We start from the raw sequence: 20,118 nt of genomic DNA on the forward strand, positions 1-20,118 counted from the left end.
GTAGTAATATTGAAACAGCAAATTATCATTTAGCAATGAACTTGAAGTTTGGTAAGAAACTACATAAACAGTTTGGGGAAGTACCGTAGTCCTTATTGGCAATATTGTATGCATAAATGGAACACTTCAGCAATATGTGGTGTATTTTCTTTTCGCTTGTACCTATTGAAGGAAGCCCTAGTTGTATTCAACAATCTGAGTTCATTTCTACACAATTTGCCTAAATCAATTGGCTAATGTTGTTTGTAAGATGAGAGAAAACATTCAATCAAATACCTTTTTTAGAAAATTTCATATGCATGTCAATCAAAAATGAATGCATTTAGGGCCCCAAATCAGGAGAATTAAATTAAATAGCTTTTTTTGGAAAAAAAATTATTTATTTATTTGAAAGGCAGAGTTACAAAGAGAGAGAGGGAGAGACAGAGAAAGAGGTCTTTCATCTACTGGTACACTCTCCAAATGGCCAGAACAGCCAGAGCTGGGCTGGTCCAATGCCAGGAGCCAAGAGATTCTTCCTGGTCTCCCCTTTGAATGCATGGGCCCAAGCAATCCTCTATTGCATCCCCTTCAAATTAGCTGCAAGTTGGATCAGAAGTGGAGTGGCCAGGACTCGAACCAGTACCCATATGGGATGCTGGCGTGAGGTGGCAGCTTTACTTGCTAGGCCACAATGCTGGCCCTAAATCAGCTTTTTTAAGGAATCTAGCACAATGCCTGGAAAATGATCAAGTGCTCAATACAACTTGTTATTATGATTATTTCCATTAAGTAACGTGGAAGAAACAGACTACAGCCCTGACATCAAGGAACTTAAAATAATTGTAATTATAAATCTCAATAATTTCCATATTCTTTTGTATTTTTAAAAAAGATTTATTTATTTATTTTTACAGACAGAGAGAGACAGAGAAAGGTCTTTCATCCATTGGTTCACACCTCAAAAGGCCACAGTGATCAGAGCTGAGCTGATCTGAAGCCAGGAGCCAGGACCTTCTTCTGGGTCTCCCATGTGGGTGCAGGGGCCCCAGCATTTGGACCACCTTCTATTGCTTCCCCAGGCCATAAGCAGAGAGCTGGATTGGAAGAGGAGCAGCTGGGACTAGAACCAGAGCCTATATAGGATGCCAGCACCATAGGCAGAGGCTTAGCCCAGTACACCACAGTGCCAGCCACACTAATTTCCATATTCTTACCACAAAGTTAGTGAATGCTAAACAAGTAAGAGCTATTCTGTTGAAAACAGTAATATATTTGTAGGCTGCATTTATACTTTTTGGATTCCACTTATTCTTTAATTTTTCATCAAACATTTGTCTATCACATATTTCAGGCTATTTGAATATGTAACCTTCTTATTAGTGATAGATAACTCAGCCAATTTACTCCTTATATTTTCTTTTGCAGCCTGTTTAGCTTCATGCCTATTTTTAAAAGTTCTGAGCCAAATGTGTGATATCTATGTTATATGCAAGTAGGATCTTAGCACAGCATTAAATTCTTTTTTTATTTCTTTTAATTAATTAATTAATTTTTTTTTAATTTTTTTTTTTCTAGGCGGAGTTAGACAGTGAGAGAGAGAGACAGAGAGTTATAGACAGTGAAAGAGAGACAGAGAGAAAGGTCTTCCTTCAGTTGGTTCACTACCCTAATGGCCGCTACAGCCGGCACTGCGCTGATCCGAAGCCAGGAGCCGGGTACTTCTTCCTGGTCTCCCATGCGGGTGCAGGGTACCATCCTCCACTGCCTTCCCGGGCCACAGCAGAGAGCTAGACTGGAAGAGGAGCAAGGGGGACTAGTACCCGCTGCCCCAACTGGGATTAGAACCTGGGGAGCCAGCGCCGCAGGCGGAGAATTAGCCAAGTGAGCCACAGCGCCAGCCAACACAGCATTAAATTCTAACATCGATTAGTGACCACAATGGTCAACCTAATCATCAATTTTTGGGTGAGAGTTCTTGGAATACATATCTATACATATATAAAATATGTACTACTGGCTCCAAGCTAAAATGAAGGTTGTCATAGAAACAGCAAATGAAGAGTCAAATCTGACAAAGTGGAAAAAAAAAAAAAAAACACCAGACACCATCTTTGGAAATGTCATGAAATAGGACTGGCTATGTGGGAATAAAATAACTATATTTTAAATACCTTAAATAACTATATTTTAATTAAAATAACTATATTTTAAATTTAAATTATATTTAAAATTAAATTTATTTTTTGTGTGTGTGTTTTTTTTACTTTTATTTAATGAATATAAATTTCCAAAGTACGACTCATGTGTTACAATGGCTTCCCCCCCAAAACGTCCCTCCCACCCGCAACCCTCCCCTTTCCCACTCCCTCTCCCCTTCCATTCACATCAAGATTCATTTTCGATTCTCTTTATATACAGAAGATCAGTTTAGCATACATTAAGTAAAGATTTCAACAGTTTGCTCCCACACAGAAACATAAAGTGAAAAATAATAGATGAGTTTTTAAATGATGATGAAATCAGATCAGACCTATTGTCATGTTTAATCCCAGTGAGAGTCAAGTTGGGAATTGCTAATTTCTTCTTTTTTTTTTTTTTAACAGAAGATCAGTTTAGTATACATTAAGTAAAGATTTCAACAGTTTGCACCCCCATAGAAACACAAAGTGAAATATACTGTTTGAGTACTTGTTATAGCATTAAGCCTCAATGTACAGTACATTAAGGACAGAGAACATACATGAGGAGCACAGTGACTCCTGTTGTTGACTTAACAAATTGATACTCTTGTTTATGGCATCAGTAATCTCCCTATGCACCAGTCTTGAGTTTCCAAGGCTATGGAAGCCCCTTGAGTTCTCCGACTCTTATCTTGTTTAGGCAAGGTCATAGTCAAAGTGGAGGTTCTCTCCTCCCTTCAGAGAAAGGTCTTCTTTGAAGACCTGTTCTTTCCACTGGGATCTCACTCACAGAGATCTTTCATTTAGTTTTTTTTTTTTTTTGCCAGAGTGTCTTGGCTTTCCATGCCTGAAATACTCTCATGGGCATTTCAGCCAGATCCGAATGCCTTTAGGGCTGATTCTGAGGCCAGAGTGCTGTTTAGGACATCTGCCATTCTATGAGTCTACTGAGTATCTCGCTTCCCATGTTGGATCACTCTCCCCTTTATTTATTCTATCGGTTAGTATTAGCAGGTACTAAACTTGTTTATGTGCTCCCTTTGACTCTTAGTCCTTTCATTATGATCAATTGTGAACTGAAATTGATCACTTGGACTAGTGAGATGGCATTGGTACATGCCACCTTGATGGGATTAAATTGGAGTCCCCTGGTATGTTTCTAACTCTACCATTTGGGGCAAGTGAGCTTGAGCATGTCCCAAATTGTACATCTCTTCCCTCTCTTATCCCCACTCTTATGTTAAACAGGGATCACATTTCAGTTAAATTTCAACACTTAAGAATAACTGTGTATAAATTACAGAATTAAACCAGTCATATTAAGTAGAACAGACAAAAAAAAACTACTAAGAGGGATAATGTATTAAGTTGTTCATTAACAGTCAAATAATTATATTTTAAATTTAACTATATAGTAAATTATACCATTTTGTCAGATTGTACTCGAAGATGGAACTGAACACCCCAAACTCTGGGATTAAGATTTTTATATATATATATTTTTATTTGACAGGTAGAGTTATAGACAGTGAGAGAAACAGAGAGAAAGGTCTTCCTTCCGTTGGTTCACTCCCCAAATGGCCGCTACGGCCGGCACTGCGCCAATCTGAAGTCAGGAGCCAGGAGCTTCTTCCTGGTCTCCCATGTGGGTGCAGGGGCCCAAGTACTTGGGCCATCCTCCACTGCCCTCCTGGGACATAGCAGAGAGCTGGACTGGAAGAGGAACAACTGGGACTAGAACCCGGCACCCATATGTGATGCTGGTGCCGTAGGCAGAGGACTAACCAAGTGAGACATGGCGCCAGCCCCCCCAAACTATACTTTCAAAAACGTAGTTGTTGGCTTTGGAGCCAGTGATAAGATGGAATATAAATAGGTATTGTTTAATTGTGAATGTTTAGAAAACAATTTAGTTTAAAACTAAAGTACGTGTCTTTTATCAGATGGTATTTCCATTGATTGTTTAATGGAGTAAGAATACAAACCATTTCATGCGTTTCAGGTCTCAATATGTCACAATTAATGAGACCTATCACAGAATCATCTAGTGCCATCACCAATAATGGAACTCACTGCAGAAATGTCCAGTGCTTTTAGCAGTCTGTTTCTCAATCTTCACTAGTTTTCCAAATGCATTGGAAATTGTTTTGAATTTCATATTTTGGGTTTCTTATTTTTGCTTTCGTGGTGATTGTAATTAAGACTGTTGCAGGCCAGCGCTATTCCGCCTGTGGCACTGGCATCCCATATGGGCGCCGGGTGCTAGTCCCTGTTGCTCCTCTTCCACTCCAGCTCTCTGCTGTGGCCTGGGAGGGTAGTGGAGGATGGCCCAAGTGCTTGGGCTCTGCACCCATGTGGGAGACCAGAAGAAGGATTCCTGGCTTTGGATTGGTGCAGCACCGGCCATAGCGGCCATTTGGGGAGTGAACCAACGGAAGGAAGACTTTTCTCTCTGTCTCTCTCTCTCACTGTCTATGACTCTACCTGTCAAATAAAATAATAAATAAATAAAAATTTTAAAAAAAGACTGTTGCAGATATCCATTAAGGATCTTAAAGTGACTTAGTACTACTTTATATTCATCAAGTTTCCTAAAAATAAAAATCAAGAATTATAGTAATATAAATCAATCTTTATTGCTACCCCATTATTATGACATTTGTAAGATAAAAGTAAATGCAACAGAGAGTTCATTTAAATTTTAGTTCACTGCAAATACCTTTTTTTTTTTTTTTTGGACAGGCAGAGTGGACAGTGAGGAGAGAGACAGAGAGAAAGGTCTTCTTTTGCTGTTGGTTCACCTTCCAATGGCCGCCGCGGCCAGTGCACTGCGCTGCCGATGGCAGGAGCCAGGTACTTCTCCTGGTCTCCCATGGGGTGCAGGGCCCAAGCACTTGGGCCATCCTCCACTGCACTCCCTGGCCACAGCAGAGGGCTGGCCTGGAAGAGGGGCAACCGGAACAGAATCCGGCGCCCCGACCGGGACTAGAACCCGGTGTGCTGGCGCTGCAAGGCAGAGGATTAGCCTAGTGAGCCACGGAGCTGGCTGCAAATACCTTCATACCTGAAACTTAAGGATCATTAAAAGAAATTGCCTTTCCAAATTTTTATGTATTCGTTTTGATAGATAGGCAAATATTTACCTTTCTTATCACTAGTTCTTTCTTAATTATCCTTAAAAATTATACTTTCAACCCTAATCCAACCCACAGTGGAATAGAGTAAATTTGAAATTTAACTCTTCTAGTTTGTGCCAGATGACTGTAGCTGAATGTTTAAAACATATGGTATGGGCCGCACTGCGGCTCACTAGGCTAATCCTCCGCCTGTGGCGCCAGCACACCAGGTTCTAGTCCTGGTTGGGGCGCCAGGTACTAGTCCTGGTTGCTCCTCTTCCAGTCCAGCTCTCTGCTGTACCCTGGGAAGGCAGTGGAGGATGGCCCATGTGCTTGGGCCCTGCACCCACGTGGGAGACCAGGAGGAAGCACCTGGCTCCTGGCTTTGGATCGGCGCAGCGTGCTGGCCGTAGCAGCCATTTGCGGGGTGAACCAACAGAAGGAAGACCTTTCTCTCTGTCTCTCTCTCTCACTGTCTAACTCCGCCTGTCAAATTAAAAAAAAATATGGTACAATAACTCTGTGGCCCTAAAATACTCTGTTCATTCTCCAATACCACAAACAAAAAATAAAGAATACTTCTGACATACAAAGATGTCCTTCTCAGAGTAAAAGGGTCAAATACTGCTGCCTATTTGGAAATAAATCACAATTGATTTTTTTTGTTAAAAAGTTTAACTTTTATTTTTATTTTTCCTTTTGTGTTCATATGCACACACATATACATCCCCCAAGCTGTCAAAAAGCATCAGATTGCCTGATCTACACAATGCATTTTAAAATCTTTTGAGAAACAGAAAGACATTTGCTCCAGGCACTGACTTCATCATCACCTTCATAAACAACAAGGATAAAGCCAACCTATGGTATTAAAATCAAAGAGAGAAGATCATGATACTTTGAAGATGGCTAAAAGAGTTTTATTTATCTAGTTTCACTTGTGTTCATTTTTCAAGCCAAAATATTTTGCAGTTGGGAAAATCAATTATTTTTTACTGTGACCACACCTAAGTGATACCAAAAAGGATATGATTATCTATCAAGAGGTTTATAAAATACAAACGTTCTAAGATTTATTTCTAAATAAATTATACAGTTTGATCAAAATATTTTTATCACTAATGTGAAGATGCTATCTTTGGTATTTAATAGCAACTTTAATTATTGTGTTCTTTGTGAACCATAACTACAATATTAATTTTACCTAGATGCATCCTGAGTAAAAAATAGATTGGGAATTTAGGAGGTTTTTCTATGATACATTCGAATCTCATGCTATAAGATCTCATCCTTCAAATGCTGTGAGAGACAGTGCTATTATAACCACTAAACTCACTTTTAGTTTGTCATCATAGCTAGCAAGAAATTACATCACAATGATTATTTTTCTAGATCCATTATTATCTATATAGAAATAGATATATAAATATACCTATATTTATATAGATAAATAAAATTTTAGTTGAGATACAGTCCAATTGTGTTTTTAAGTTTAAAGTAAAATTTAAATGACTTTGGAGGAGTTAAACACAATCTGTAACTAGTCAACAAAATGGAATAGGATTACTCCTTCAGAAGCTGTGACTAAGTGAAATGCAAGGTAAGTGGGTTTCTGTAGTATTGAATTATTGAACAAGTAATTCAAGGCCCTAGAGTCAAGGGGGTAGAATGATATTATCTTTTTTCATGGATTCTGAGATGGCCATTCGTTCATTCATATGGCAAAGTGAATGTACAAAGGGTTTACTTTCAAAGTGAATAAAATAACCCTTGATGTGTTGCCTGCCATTAAAGATTCCCATTGCATACTTCACCTTACCTACTTTTCATTGTAACACTTTCACGTTATCACAAGTAGCATTATGTCACCAAGACAAACCAATTCCCTTCATGTAAATGTAAAACAACATGTTTGCTGTAAGATATTTCCATCAATGTCAGGGACATACAAGGGAAGTCTCACCAGTCTGCCTTGTCATTTACTTATAGAAAAGTGAAATGAAATGTTCTTTCAGAATCCAATTGAATACTCTGCCCACTGTTTCATTTAGCTTGTTGAATTTGCTCATAAACTCATCATTGACACTATTCTACAGGCAGTACATGCCAGCTCTTTCATTAGAAACCAACTGAAAAGAACCTAAAACGGTAGCGAGAGATGATACACCAATTCTCTTCAGCAAAGGATAAAACCATTCTGTTTCTAAGAGGAGCTGACATAAAAGATACATCCATGTCTTACTTTTACCTAATGACTTGGGTTCCTCTATTTAGCAGTTATTTCTGTAACTGAACCATCAAGCAGTTGCACTGTCTAGTAGAAAGACAGATTTTAGAGATCTATATTGAGGTCGGCAGCTACCAACCTATATTTTGATTTTTGTTAGGTTACTTACCTTGGGCCTTTGTTTCTACATCTGTAAAACAGGGGACTCTGCATGGATGCTGATAAAGGTCCTATTAGCTGTATCATTTTTTTTAACCATGGTTGAGGTTTCACTCTTTGCTGATGTTTTGTCTTATTCTGATAATTACAGACTATGATATACTCTTAAAGAAACTGACATGGGTTTTCTTTTTCAATTTTCTCAACTTTATGAAATAATTAATATGATCCTGTATTTGCAATCAGGCTAAGAATATCCTACAGTAACAGAAAGTCCCCTGTAGATCACCTTTGCGATCTCTTCCTGTTTACTCTTCTGCCTCGCTGTTCTCCCCAGTCATGGTCCTGATCACATACTCTGTTAACAGTTGCTCACTGATGCCTATTACCACTCCCTTACAGCAAATGTTTCCTTAAAATCCCTTGGAAAGTCACAAAGAAAAGTACATTAATTAAGAGCACTGCTGAAGAACATTCATCAAACTTTGCAATGGCCTTCCAGTTTAATAGCCCAAGACTTCTCCTCTGACCACACAGATGTGTTTTCTGCTCTAAAAACTGAAGCAATGGTGACACAGAACAGTTATGACCACATATCAAAATAGTCATTACAAAATAAACCCTGTCTCTGATGGAACTTTTCTACTTCCAAGGAACTATTTCATTGTTCAGACAGACTGTGGAACAGATAATTTTCACCTCCTTCCTCCAAACCACAAGAACATCACTATCATCTGGAAAGCATCTTAAGCCACCATTATGAGACCTGATGGTGTCTAAATGAACATGATAGGTACTTTGTGAACTCACAAGCTATAGAAATCAATAAGTGTCCAGCATAGAGGAGTCCTGCAATTGATTTTTCCAGGAGAGAGTCAATTTGTAACTTCAGGAGAGGCATAGACACCAAGGAGGTCATAAACATGCTGGAGATTTTAAAAAGGAAATCACAGGAGCATGGAAAATGCTGCACTGCACTTCTAGATGATGTGGTACCTTAAACAAATAGGGTCTTAGATCGATGACGCTTTCAGGAGTGGTTAAAGGGAAAAGCAATTGAGAAATACTAGGCAGCTCCTACAGTGCTCTGGGCTTGGAAAAGGAGACCTCTCTCCAAAGTACACTGAAAGGGGATTAATAAAGTGTTTCTGAGGATTTTGCACTTAAATATGTTCCATTATTTTTCTGAGGATAAGAATATGCAGCAGAGTCATTATTTCCACCTTGCAAGAAATGTCAAATTAAACCAGTTATTCAGTAAGCTCTCTGAGTATTATCAAAGGCTGGGTACTCTTATAAGGTGCAATGACAGTATGATGTAAAAGACAATATGTGCCCTCCACAAGGTTACATCAAAGTAAAGTGGGAAGAGGCTATGGACACATCTCAAACACAACTAATCTCTCCTATAACCCACTCTCTGACAGTAACTTTTCTGTGTTACTGGACAATCTTGCCTTTAAAATGGTACTGTTTACCCTTTATCTGAAATATTCCTTTATTTCCACCTGATTACTTTTATACTTTGTGCAAGTTCATAAAAAAGTTCTACTTTAGTCAAAAGATAAATAATACAAACATTAAAATGTCCTGTAAAATTTTATTTTGGGGGGACTTGTGCTGTGGTGCAGCAGGTTAAAGCCCCACGTGAAGTGCTGGCATCCCATTTGGGTGATGGCCCATGCCCCAGCTGCTCCACTTCCAATCCAGCTCCCTGCTAATGCGCCTGGGAAAGCAGTGGAGGATGGCCGAAGTGGTTGGACCCCTGCACCCTTGGGGAAGAAGCTCTGACTCCTGGATTCAGATCGACTCAACTCCGGCCATTGCTGCCATCTGGGGAGTTAACTAGCAGATGGAAGACCTCTTTTGTCTTTACCTCTCTCTGTAACTCTGTCTTTCAAAATAAATAAAGTAAATCTTTTAAAAATTTTATCTATTTTTAGTTCTAAATTCTTCAAAGAACGACAAAGTAGAATCATGAATATCAAGTAAAACTGGATTCTGATGAGATAGGGTCAAAAGTGGAATTTTAGGGGTCAATGAACCACACTTTATAAACTTTAGTATCAGTTGTAAAAGACCTGGTGATTTTAAATCACCAAATGCAAAAGCCCAGATAATGCTAGAAAAAATGTGCAAATCACACCCCTTGTGTGACACAAATTAAATTTTAGTCTATGATATTTACTTTTGCTTATGGAATGTCACTTTAGAATGAAATTTAGACCTATCATCTTATGAGGTTTTGAGGAAGTTTTGAGGCTTCTTACTTTGTTTAGTTATACTTTGAATGTTATATCTTCCAAGAAGTAATTTTGAGAATCCTTTTCAATTAATGATTTGAGTTGAAGGGACATAGAATTGTAGGAAAATGTTCATCTCTTTCTAAACCATATATGTGTCCATTACATGGAATGCAATTGAAAATGTGTAGAATTTGAAGTGGGATATTATCCTACTAAATAAAATTATCTTCTTGGTAAGTATTTAGGAAATGCATGTATATGTGTATATATACATATATATACACATATATGTATGTGTATGTATGTACACACACACACAATGAAAGCTGCCCTTATATTAGGTCATGGAACTGACCTTGAGTCTGAGTTTTACCTGTGTCCCAACCACTATAAAACCTCATGGGTTTCAAGACCTTTGTTTTAGAGCAATATTATTTTTAAAACAAAAATCTCACTTAGTGATTTTGTTACTTAGCAATTTTCTACTCGGTGTTGAAAATATTCTACCACTCATTGACCAATGTTAGAAGTCTAAAGTAACTCAACTGATTGGATTTCCAAAATATGGATCTATTTCAGAAAGCTGAAGACACATATTAAATTATTTTCAGTTGTTATTAACTTACCTCTTATTAGACAGATTTCTGCCTCCAATATACTCATTCCATAGAGAAAACAGAAATATACTGCCCGGGTTTAATTAACCAAAATGATACTTTGTAAATATGTCTAGTATGATGAAGAACTTGGAAGCAAATTTAAGCCAGTGGGTAAAGTTAAAATCCCCAAGAACCAGTCATACAACAGAATTTAGAGCACACCTTCAAATACTCACGGGTAAAGTGATTAGAATTGGATGGAGTGACACTATCAACACACTCAGCACTGTCACAGCTAAAACCTTCATCATCTGATCCCTGCACAGAGGAGCAGAGTGAGGAGCCGCGAACTTCTTCAAACTTCCCCTTTAAAATTCCACTCATAGCTGCAGCACTGTCACATGTACCTGTAACAGGAACAGGAGCAATGGAGCGTTGAAATATTTGACCTCTGATTGTGTAGCCAAGGTCTCAGAGTCTTTTTAAGGGCTGTATTTTTGTTGTTGTTGTTTTGAGCCACACACACTACACTATCATATCCATGCAGAAATTATTCTTTCCATAATGTTAAAAAGCACTGAAAACACTCTACCCTGGTTCACTGTTACTTTCATTCTTACTCTTAAAATGTATCTTATATGAAAAAAATTAAGAATGTGGAATAAGCATGCTGAACAAAAAATATGCTGCAGTGTTTTGAAATGTCAAAACAGGAGCCAAATACATTTATTTCATTTATTTGATTTGTTCTAGTAAATCGTGTACTGTCATTGACAGAGCCAGAGTTCAGAATAAAATAGATCACTCACTTGCATGCTGTCATACCGAGAGCATACTGATTAGGGTATGTCTATCTTGCCTGGGATTTCTTTTTACTCAGGTACAAAAGCAACTACTTTCCTGAGGCTCTTTGTCCATCAAAAATCAAATTGGCTGCTAGGAATGGCTATACCTGCAGAATTTAGATGCATTATCATGTTTCTAGTCAATTCATCAGAGCTACAGGGAATACTCAAGTCCTATGCCAAGGATATTGGCTGAACAGATTTTATACATAGCAAACCACAGTCCCTAAGCCTTTTCCCGGAAAAAATATTAATTTAACTCTCTTCACTATCTGTATCAACCTGGTTAGTGAAAGCCAGTCTGATGTAGTTTCATATATTTAAAAATTATTAATGTTAATTTAGGTGAATCAATAAACTTCTGAGGATAATAATTTCTTCATAGCTATAAAACAATAGTTACAGTGATCAGACATTGCAAACACAAATTCCTACAGCACCAAGAAGTCTTTGTGAGTAAATAGGGTCAGACAAATAAAATCACGAAGTCAATCCTAGTTGTCTACTGCTATTTGTAATAAAGGATCTAAGAATTACTTGAAAGTATAAACACAATGATAAAAGGCCTCAGAATCTAGGAGAAAGTAGTGTGAACTGTGGTGCCCAGGCCAAAGAGTGAAACTGCTACATAGGTTCAGGTCATTTTGGCCCCATGCTTTCCAATTCAGTCTACTCTGAATCTGATCAGTGCTCCATTCATATACAGAATGGCCTCTACACCATTAGATTTCATATTCTTTCCCTTAGTAATTTCGTTTATAAAGTTAAAGGAGCAAATTTTAGATTATAGGATTGTAACTTAAATTCCACTTGGACTGACCCTCTAAGATAGAAAGAGAATGATTAAGATTTGTAGCTTGGAGGAGTTAACAGACCAAGGTATCAAAACATTCTTTGCTCTGCACACGAAATGCTTTTCACTAGAGCTGCATCAGTTTGGGGGGAAGGGCAATGAGAGAGAGTGAATCTTATTTCACAAGACACTTTTATAATATATGCTACCAAAAAGAAGTAAAGCATTAAGCCTTTGAACTCCAGCATGGCAGTCCCATTTATACCTTTCCAGTAGCAAGGATCAAATCTAACCAGAGTGACATTTTTGAAGATGGTAGCAACCTTGGGACTACCATTCCTGATTGCACTCCTCATAGACCTCATACTTCTCTTTGATTTTGGTAGTTATATTTCACTGGTGGCATATTTGTTCCAGGTCCTTCTACTGACCGGCTATCTCTGTTTTCATATTTTTTGTGAGATCCAAGAGGACTGAATAGGGAGAAACTGTGCTGACCTCAGCCACAGAATGATGCCAGAAAAACAAAGGAAAAACTATATTCCCAGGGAAGTGATTGAGAGAAATTTCCAGTGGAGGATGGATAAAACAGACAAGAGACTCCACGTAGCAGTGAGAAGAAAGGACATGGCTGGCTCCTGACTGGGAAGTGTCATTTTCACAGGGCAAGCTGAGAGGAGGCTGCCATGACCACCATCACTGGGGGCTTTGACTGAGGGAGGATTCCATGTTCCTCACAGGCCTCAAGTCTGGTCTGGGAGCTGGCAGGGTTCTGGACAACTATTTGCTCAGTGAAGGGAACCAGGCACCTCTCTCTTCTCCCATGAAAGCGCCAACTCAGCCTGCTGTGGTGGAGCTGCAGCTGAATTCTCTCCCAATTCTGGGAACAGCGGGCAGTTCTGCTTTTGCTGGAGGCCACCAGTGGTGGGGCAGCTTACAGGGTGGAGAGTGGACTCCCTGCACCCTGTGACTGTAGGAGTTCCAGGCATACGCCAAGGAGTAGAGAGGGTCACAGGTTGTGGATGGATTCCTATGCATCCACCCAATCTGGCTACAATACTCAAAGCTCCCTAAATACTGGGGACAGGTCTTGCAGAGGGATCGGGGGACACACTGAGGAGTGGGTTGTTGATCTGAATGGTGTTAATGTCTAGTAGGTGGGGTGCACTGGCATTGCAAACTCACTCTAGGCTAAGAATCATCTTGTTCACAATGCACAGAAAAGGGCTGGGACTATGAATAGGATAGCTGGCTCCAACAGCCTGTCCTCCCACTCACTGTACAGAAGTACTCCACCATGTCCAACTTGGATGTCACACTGGCCTCATGCTACACACACATACGGTGGCCACACCTCCCTGGCCCCACCTAACACATACCTCTGTTACTCAAGGGTAAACCCTCTGTACTTTACTGAGCCCAAGCCACATTCCCAGGAATAAAACCTTCCATAAAGAACAAAAATAAAATTAAAAAAAAAAAAACAGAGAAAAGACAGAAAAGGATATCTTCTAGAGAATATGATAATAAGAGATTCCACAGATGCACAAAAAATAATGTAGAAACACAAGAAACATGAGCAAGGAAGACAATATCTCTCCTCAAAAAGAAAACAATGATACGCTAATATTGGACTGAGAAGAAGGGGAGATTAACAAAAAGTGCCTGAAAATTAATTCAAAAGAATGATCATAAGGTTACTCAAAAAAAACAGAGAAACAGTTAAATGAAATACAGAAGTTGATACAATTCATAGATGAGAAATTCTTCAAAGAGTTAGAGACATTTAAAAAAGAAATATTAGAAATGAAGCATCAGGTAAGCCAAATAAAAATAGAGTGTTATCTGTATTTTTTTTTTAATTTTTGCGTACTCATGTCCCTAGCTGGTACACGGTTTTGGCTTCCAACAGATCTGCCTCTACTTTGTTGTATCCTGTCAGCCTCACCCCTGAACAGAATGATTTGGACTTTTTTTTCAGAGATTTTGAATATCCTTGTTGGTCATTTAGGCCATTCCTTGGAAAAGAGGTCTATTTGCCTACTCTTTATCTGAGGGTCAGTTATTATTTATTCAGTAAACATCTACTGAGATTACATCACATCCCAGTGACTATGGTAGTTCCAGGGAAAGATAAAGAGTCAACTTAGAGGCCAGTGATGCTGCTCACTAGGCTAATCCTCCGCCTGCGGTGCCGGCACACTGGGTTCTAGTCCCAGTCGGGGCGCCAGATTCTGTCCCAGTTGCTCCTCTTCCAGGCCAGCTCTCTGCTATGGCCCAAGAGTGCCGAGGAGGATGGCCCAAGTCCTTGGGCCCTGCACCCGCATGGGAGACTAGGAGGAAGCACCTGGCTCCTGGCTTCAGATTGGCAAAATGCGTCGGCCACAGCAGCCATTGGGGGGTGAACCAATGGAAAAGGAAGACCTTTCTCTCTGTTTACTCTGTCAAAAAAAAAAAAAAAAAAAAGAATCAACTTAGAGAAACAATTCCTTACTCTAATGGTGCTACTTAGCTCACTGGTAAAAGGAATAGGTAAACAATAAACTACTAAATAAATAAAAATAAATAAAATACATAATATTTCAAATGGATGTAAATTCTATGAAGAAAAATAATTGGTTATGTGATGTAGTGACTATATGGTTGATGAAGAAAGAACATTAAACTTTAAATTGACTGGTGAGCAAAAGCCACAGTGAGGTTGCAAAGACATCAAAGATGTAAGTGGCTGGCATTTTAGGTTTGTGAGGGAAAAGCAGCTCAGGACAAAAGGCTGGTGTGTACCAGGGCTCTCAGAGTGGCACAGTGGGTGATAAACCAATAGCTGTCCAGGGCTAGATTGGGTGAAGGCTTGAAGGACTTTGGCTATTTCTCTGAGATGGAAACCACTGCAGGGCTTTAGTGGTGTAATGAGAAGACACTGCTGTGTTGTCAAAGGATGATCACTAGCTTGATGTTTCCAAAGGAAACAAATGGCATCTAATAAAGAAAAGGAGGATTTGATGGGAGAGGAGAAAAGTATAAAATTTTGGAAAATACCAAGAGGATTTGGTGGTTCACATATGCAGTTGAAATCAGAAAACTTGACCAGACTGGCTGAAAGGCCTGTGAGAGCATTTCAGGCATGGAAAGCTAAGACTGTGGCAAAAAATATCCTACACGGAGGATCTCTATGGACCTCAGTGGAAAGAAAGGGCCATCAAAGAAGGATGTACTTTTCTCTGAAGGGAGGAGAGAACATCCACTTTGCTTATAGCCATGTCCAAATACTGATGGAGTCTAGAGTCACAGAAGGCTTCTAATAGTCTTGGCAGCCCATGGCAAGAGCCTTGGATGGTCACTGACATCATAAATAAGAGTGTTAATTGTTAAAGGAACAACAGTAGTCACTGTGCACTTACCTCCATCCTTAGTGAGTTGTGCTATGAGAATTGACTGCAAATCTTGTTCTCAAACTGTACTCTATATGTTGTGTGTTTGTGTGTGTGTGTATGTGTGTGTGTTTGCAAACTGTTGAAATCTGTGCTTAACATGGTTGGTCCTCTGTATATAAAATCAAACTGAAAATGAACCATAATGAAGAAGGGGATGGGAGGGAGAAAAGGAGGTGGGAGGGTGGGAATGAGGGAAAGAACCACTATATTCATGAAGTTGTACCTATGAAAAATGCATTCATTAAATAAAAACTTTAAAAAAAACCTGATCAGTAAGAGGGCTAAAGAGTTCAAGGTCAACAGTGTCTTTGGGGAGTGAGAAGAGCATCTCCAGCCCCAGAGTTACTATATTTGATGAAGGTATAAGCATCATCTGCCTGATTTCAAATAGGACCAATTTTGGGACTATGTATCGTTGTGTAGCTCCTTTGGCAAAAAAACATTCACAATGAAAAATTAAACTTTTTTTTTTTGACAGGCAGAGTGGACAGTGAGAGAGAGAGACAGAAAGAAGGGTCTTCCCTTGCCGTTGGTTCACCCTCCAGTGGCCGCTGTGGCTGCCGCGCTGTGGCTAGTGCACCACGTTGATCCGAAGCCAGGAGCCAGGTACTTCTCCTGGTCTCCCATGGGGTGCAGGGCCCAAGGACTTGGGCCATCCTCCACTGCCTTCCCGGGCCACAGCAGAGATCTGGACTGGAAGAGGAGTAACCGGGACAGAATCTGGCACCCCAACTGGGACTAGAACCCAGTGTGCCGGCGCTGCAAGGTGGAGGATTAGCCTATTGAGCCACAACGCCGGCCCAAAAAATTAAACTTTCTTTACTTTAAAGTAATACTTTTTTTTTAAATTTAGTAGAGAAAAGCAATATACAAATAAAGGTTATTATCAAGGATTTATTTATTCATGGGAAAATGGAGCTACAGTACTAATATCTAACTTATCCACCATCTTCTCCAGATTACTTATTCAATATTTTTAAAAAGTCAAATACAACATGACTACTTGCTACTGTAGAGATTATAGATTGACTCTGGTGTGACCTTATTTGAAAGTTGAGTAGTGTCCAACTTAAAAGCTTACTCGGAGACTTAGTGGAAGCTTGATTTAGTTAGAGATGGTTTGGTCTTCAAGCAACTTGTGGAGGTTCTAAAAGTATTGTAGAAATATTCAGACTGAATACTGTTGTTTATTTTTTAAATGTTGTTGTATCATGTTTATCAGTTATAGGAAACTATGGAAATCATTGAATGAAAAATATTTAATAAAATATTTAATTGATTCTTTTTTCAATGTCAATACTTTTGTCGATTTGTTGTATTTGTTCACATTTATTCTTCTGCACCCTGAAAACTCTGAAGATTCTTGCCCAGTCATTAGTGAAAGGTTGAACTATGTGATTAGACATCTGTGGAAATACAAAAATAGGGCAGAGAAGAATATTCCAAAGTCTAGCAGACTCAGAGGGACAGGAGGGAAGAGAGAAATTTTCTTGATTTTTTTATACTACTTTGTTTTCACCCGTCTGATTCCATTTTAGTGCACTCTCCTTATATTACCACCATTGCAATGTTGTAATTATTTCCATGGCAACAGAAACAAGCTCACACAGGAGCAGCTAAGTTGTGAGAGAGATTAAGAGCCTATTCTCATTCAGATATCTCCATTAATGAAAGGGAAGGGCACGTAGCTAAAGGACCAGACAATTCTTATGAATGTTCTTTATTGAGTTTGTCTCATTCATGTATTCAAGTGAAAACTATCCTAAAAACATTAAAATCATCCTGGAATACAGAAATATGCCTTTTTTGAGAGTACATGACTGAGAGAAATTGTTTATAAGCAGATATAGATACAGATGACTTAATTCACATTTTTCTAGCATACAATTATAGTGTTTGTTGTATATTTGTTGGAAGTCTTTGGAGAGATGATTAAGTCATGAGGGCTGCTTACTGAGAGTGCGCACCCAACTGCCAAATGATGCTAAGAGGAGGATAGCTGTCTTGAAGGCTGGCACTGACTAGGCAGGCACTGAATTGGTCAGCACTTGGATCTCTGACATCATCTTGAATTGTGAGCAATAAATTTCTGTGGTTTATAAGTAATATAATCCATGGTATTGTGTTTTAGCAGCCTGAATGGACCAAGACAAAAAGTCATCAGAATTTGAATTAAAATATTCAAAATGATGATTTAGTAATTTTAATATAAACCTAGACACTCAAAAGAGGTTGGAGATTGTTAGCATTTAAAAGTAGCCATACAAATTCTAAGTTATTAATTTTTATGCTCAATTTATGATGTTATAATGAGAAGTAGCTGGATTAGTTACTTACTCAGAGCATATCACTTAAACCTATAAATACAAAAATCAAATTCACCAATTTGATGGAAGAACTATTTTAACTGTTGGGTACATTGATCTTTGTGCAAGTGGAAGTTGTTTTTCTAAAAATAACAGAATGTAGAGCTTAGATATCTCTCTCCAAGAACCTTAAGTGTCACCAGGTTAAGTTTTACAGAATAAAATATTCACTGGTTCAGAATTTTATGATTCTGGGACACCTGAATGCCATACCAGAGTCCAAATATACTGAATAGTTACCCTTTACCACTAGATAAATATTTTTATATTCCTCATCCCACCACTCAATGCAAACACACTTGTCATTTAGGTGAGATATAACCATGGGATTGGGTGGACTATCAGAGATTAACTGGCAAAAACTAGAACAAGAATGGGAGCAAGCATTAGAGCTAGAGACAGATGAAGAATAAATATAAGAAAGATGAATGTAGATTGACCAATTCGGGGAAATGGGTGGAAAGTAGAACAATAGGAAAAAGATTTTGATAAATGGATGGAAGGAAACCCCTCAATGGAAAAAGGACAATTTGGCAATTTGAGAGGTCTAGGCACTAACTATATTTTAATCAAGAATTTAATCATAGGTGATCAAAAAGTATAAGAAACTTGTTTGGGTTAAAGAGTCTAGAAAGATGCTAATTCAGAAGACAATGAAGTTTGGTACATTTCCCTTTGGGTTAAAAGGTAAATGGGAATAAGTGATTAAATCTGAACCTGTGGTGCTATCTGGATACCCCACTCCCACCCAACTAAAAAACATCTGTTAATTTCTGTTAATGGAAATTTTCTTTCTTTCCTTTTTTTTTACAGGCAGAGTTAGACAGTGAGAGAGAGAGAGAGACAGAGAGAAAGGTCTTCCTTCCCTTGGCTTACCCCTGAAATGGCTGCTATGGCCAGTGTGCTGCACCAATCTGAAGCCAGGAGCCAGGAGCTTCCTCCTGGTCTCCCGTGTGGGTGCAGGGCCCAAGCACTTGGGCCATCCTCCACTGCCTTCCCGGGCCACAGCAGAGGGTTGGACTGGAAGAGGAGCAACCAGGACAGAACCGGTGCCCCAAAACATCTGTTAATTGAAATTTAACATGTGAGGCTACAACAGGAAAAACTGTGGAAGCAAAAAAACCAACCAGCACTATTACTACTAATTTTCTTTTATGTATAGGGAAGTAGTAATGTGCACTGCAGTCAAATCAATGTAAGATAATCATAAAAATACCCTGGGGAAAGGGCTTAAAATATATACAAAATCCCAGGACCCAGCAGGAATTACTGGTGTGATAAAAGACTGGTAACTCCCAAAAACCTGGTTCCGTGATTTCCTCAATAGGATTGCTTGAGCAAGTTAATTTAATTTTTCAAAGAAGGATGCTGGGGCTATGTAGGAAATCTCCAGAGGTCTGGTTTGATTTACAGCACCTTGAGGTTGATTTCCAGGGTATGTTCCCTCCCTTATCCAGTGACCATGTTCTGCCAAAAGCCTACCAAACACTCCAAGATGGAATGTGAGTTGATTAACACCATACAAGGAGTCTTCAGAATGTTCATGTGAAAATACTTATTATGGGGCTGGCATTGTGGCAGAGCAGATAAAGCCACTGCCTGGGATGCTGGCATCCCATTTGGACTGTAGATGGAGTTCAAGATGCTCCACTTCTGATCCCGCTCTCTGCTAACGTCCTGAGAAAAGCAGTAGAAGGTGGCCCAGGTGCTTGGCCCTCTGCATCTAGGTGGGAGACCCGAATAAGCTCTCAGTTCCTGGCTTTGGCCTTGCCCCCAGCCCTGGACATTGGAAACATCTGGGAGAATCTCTCTCTCTCTCTCTGTAACTCTGAGTTTCAAATAAATGAATACATAAATATTTTTAAAGAAATGAATATTTGGAAAAAACTATGATGGATTTCAAAAACTTTTACACCAAAAATAAACTTAGCTTCTGATTCAATTTCCCATAAGCTAATTGAATTATCCTCATATATGTAGTTTTTGTTCTTATTTCTTTCAGCTAGAGAGAGAGAGAAAGAGAGAGATCTCCCATCCACTGATTCATTCCCCAAGTTCCGCAGTAGCTAAAGCTGAACCATGCTGAGAACAGAAGTCAGGAATGAAAATCTGGGTTTCCTATGTGTGTGGCAGGGATCCAACTCTTTGAGCCATCACCTGCTGATTCCCAG

The 20,118-nt window shown here is 39.1% G+C and overlaps 1 protein-coding gene across 7 annotated transcripts in view; it reads right to left on the reverse strand.

The window, feature by feature from the left end:
• The window catches only part of CSRNP3 (cysteine and serine rich nuclear protein 3), a 236,250-nt gene that overhangs the window by 194,253 nt on the left and 21,879 nt on the right, over positions 1-20,118 (reverse strand). For 3 of the 7 annotated variants that reach the window (XM_051848553.3, XM_008258688.5, XM_089329077.1), the window contains exon 2: positions 10,746-10,916. The exons of 1 other annotated variant lie outside the window; for it this stretch is intronic. Coding sequence is in view for 1 of the 6 variants with exons in the window: in XM_089329077.1 (XP_089185203.1) it covers positions 10,746-10,893 (148 nt within the window). In the remaining 5 variants the exon portion in view is untranslated. Of the gene's footprint in view, positions 1-10,731; positions 10,917-20,118 lie in introns of those variants that run through there. 3 more of the 7 variants (XM_089329081.1, XM_089329084.1, XM_089329079.1) reach the window with 3 other exon arrangements.

The sequence above is a fragment of the Oryctolagus cuniculus genome, chromosome 3 (genome assembly GCF_051225735.1).
Source record: "Oryctolagus cuniculus isolate XC-2025 breed Fujian yellow rabbit chromosome 3, ASM5122573v1, whole genome shotgun sequence".
NCBI lineage: Eukaryota > Metazoa > Chordata > Mammalia > Lagomorpha > Leporidae > Oryctolagus > Oryctolagus cuniculus.